Raw genomic sequence first — 2,430 nt, 5'->3', positions numbered from 1 at the left:
TCGGGTGTCTGGAGGTGCAACTCGGTACCTGGTGGGGCTTACAGAAGCACATGAGGACCTTTTGATGCTTTAAGCACCCTTGAGATATGAGCAGGAGCCTTGTTTTTTATCTTGCGGCAACTCCTGAGGAACTGAAAGCCCGGTCTGGGTGCATTGCTCCCCCGAGGGCTTTGTCTAGGCAACGCTTCCCACTTTTGTGGAGCTCCCTGCGGGGGCATGGCCCGGCCAGCCTCTCAATGACATGGCAATGAAGTGGCCATACCGGCTCAGCCAGAGGGTCTGTCTCCAAAACGTGCGCCTTGGGAGGAGTAAAAACAGGATGAGCACTTAAAGAAATCTCCTCCTGTACTCTCTGGCCACAACCCGGAGTGCCTGGGTTAGCCCCAAGGGCAGCGCTGGCAAGAACTGCCTTCGCTGCATGTGCCCCAGGCGTTATAGCCAAGGCACGGTGCTTGCTCCTGCTCTCTGACTCTTTCTCCGGGGCACGCCTGGGTGTATTTCGCTTTGAATTTCACAGCCCAAGAGCTATCACCTGCCCATTGCTGAGGGAGGGACCAGCCAGAAGCGCCTGGAAACAGTGGTGCAATGTGGGCTGATGTGAATCGGGTTTTGCAAAATGCTAAAGCCCTCCACCTTCCTCAGCGTAACAATTCTCTCCCGGTGCTGGCCGAGGTGCCCCGAGGCCGTGCCTCTTTCGGCAGGTTTTAAGCCTGCTTTGAGTTATGCCTCTACAAAAGCACATTGATGGCCGGTATCTGGGCCCATTGTTGGCTCCAACAGAAGTTCCTTTTCTCTCTCAGATCTCTGCCCAGTGCCCGGGGAGCTGGCAGGCTGGCGTGGAGCGCTCGCCTTGTCCCACTAATAACTCCGCCATCACGAGCAGAGGAAGTAGGGCCATGTGAGGCCGATGCTAACACGTTCCCTTTGGGCGGCCGAGTGATCTCGAGTCAGATGATCTCCCGGTTCGGGCTGTAGTTTTTCAGTTTAAGTAGCTTAAAAGTTCCTTTTGGCAGAGGGCCCTGCGCTGGGTGCAGCTCTCAGCCTGGCATAGACCCTGCCCTGCGGAGGTGAGTTTTCCCCCCTTGGGAGGGGAGAGCCAACACCTTTGCCCCCAGTTGATAACACCCCACGGTGCTGCCTGTGGCACTCGAATCCCTGACCAGATCCATATTTATCTGTGACGCCTCAGGATGCGTTTCTGCTCTGCTTCCAGACAACCACGACATCATTTCGCTGAAGCTTTACCAACTGACAGTGGAGCGGACGCCGGAGGAGGAGAAGCGGGACAGAGAGGTGTATCTGCCGGTCGTGGACAACCTGAAGCTGCCGGGAAGTGAGTAGGAGCTGCCGGCCTCACACCGGGGAAGGTGGGACCGGCAGGGATTTGGGGGGACTTGTAGGGTCGTGGAGCCGGGGTGCTTGCAGAGCAGAAATCCCATCACCTCACCTGCAAACCGGCTGAGCTCCAGCTGGAATCGGGACGTCCATGCCCTGTACCTCCCACTGATGGTTGTTCTCGCCCGCTGTGCAGCATAACCGGTGTCACAGCCCACCTCCGTTTGACGTGGGCGTAGCGGGCAGCAGTGCTCTCCTTCGGAGACGTGCTCCTTCCTGGAGGGCCCCAGCCTCCCGGGCGAAGCATGTCCGCTCCGCTTTGGTTGTGCCATGGCCGAAACGGGGGGTGCTGGTCTGCTGGAAGTTCACGGAGGTTTGAATCTCACTGGTGTCATCTCCCCTCCAGAAATCCCACTGCGGACACATCCACGAGCCCCTTTGTGTGCCCTGAGGTCTCACGGCTGTCAGCTCTTACGATGAGCTGGGCCCGAAAGCTTTGGGAAGGTGTTGCGAGCCTGGGAGGGTGTGCGTGGGGTTACTGGTGTGTCGGTGTGGGGCGGTTAAACCCCACCAAGTGCCTGCAAATCTCAGCTGGGTTTTGGGGCACTGGGCTCTCCGGGGGCTCATGGGCTGTTTTTCTTCCTCTGTCACGCAGTGGAGGCACCGCTGGAGCCCATGAGTGGCCTGGCTCTCTTCTTAATCGTCTTTTTCTCCCTCGTTGCCATCGTTTTTGCCATTGTCATTGGAGTCATCGTCTACAACAAGTGGCAGGAGCAGAGCCGGAAACACTTCTATTGACTTGGGAACCCCCCGGGATGGCCTGGTGCTAGGCCTTGCTAGCCACATCTCGACTCCCACCCATCCCAGACTGGTCAGAGCGTGATGGACTGGCCCTCACGGCAGGGACCCTCGTGTCCCCCAAAAATCCCAGCGAGGATGGCCGCCGTTTCTTACCAAGCTCCAGAACTCCTACGCCGCTCCCCGTGGGAGCGGGGATCCCCAGCGTGGTGTGCGAGGGACCGGGAGCCGAGCACCGCGGGGATGGAGCTGCCGTCCCCCAAAGGAGCTTTGCTTCGTGAGTTGTTTAGGAGGACA

At 58.6% G+C, this 2,430-nt stretch overlaps 1 protein-coding gene across 1 annotated transcript in view; it reads left to right on the top strand.

Annotated features, from left to right (window-relative positions):
- The window catches only part of LMAN2L (lectin, mannose-binding 2-like), a gene marked incomplete at its 5' end in the record, with an annotated part of 5,367 nt that extends 3,234 nt beyond the window's left edge, over positions 1 to 2,133 (top strand). Inside the window, 2 exons of the mRNA XM_009709994.1 lie at positions 1,214 to 1,333; positions 1,991 to 2,133. Coding sequence (XP_009708296.1) covers positions 1,214 to 1,333; positions 1,991 to 2,133 — 263 coding nt within the window. The remainder of the gene's footprint in view (positions 1 to 1,213; positions 1,334 to 1,990) is intronic.
- Positions 2,134 to 2,430: the final 297 nt, after the last annotated feature.

This window comes from Cariama cristata, unplaced genomic scaffold (genome assembly GCF_000690535.1).
Source record: "Cariama cristata isolate BGI_N322 unplaced genomic scaffold, ASM69053v1 scaffold28801, whole genome shotgun sequence".
NCBI lineage: Eukaryota > Metazoa > Chordata > Aves > Cariamiformes > Cariamidae > Cariama > Cariama cristata.
Note: the sequence above shows the minus strand (reverse complement) of the source record. Positions and strands in the feature narration are given on the sequence as shown.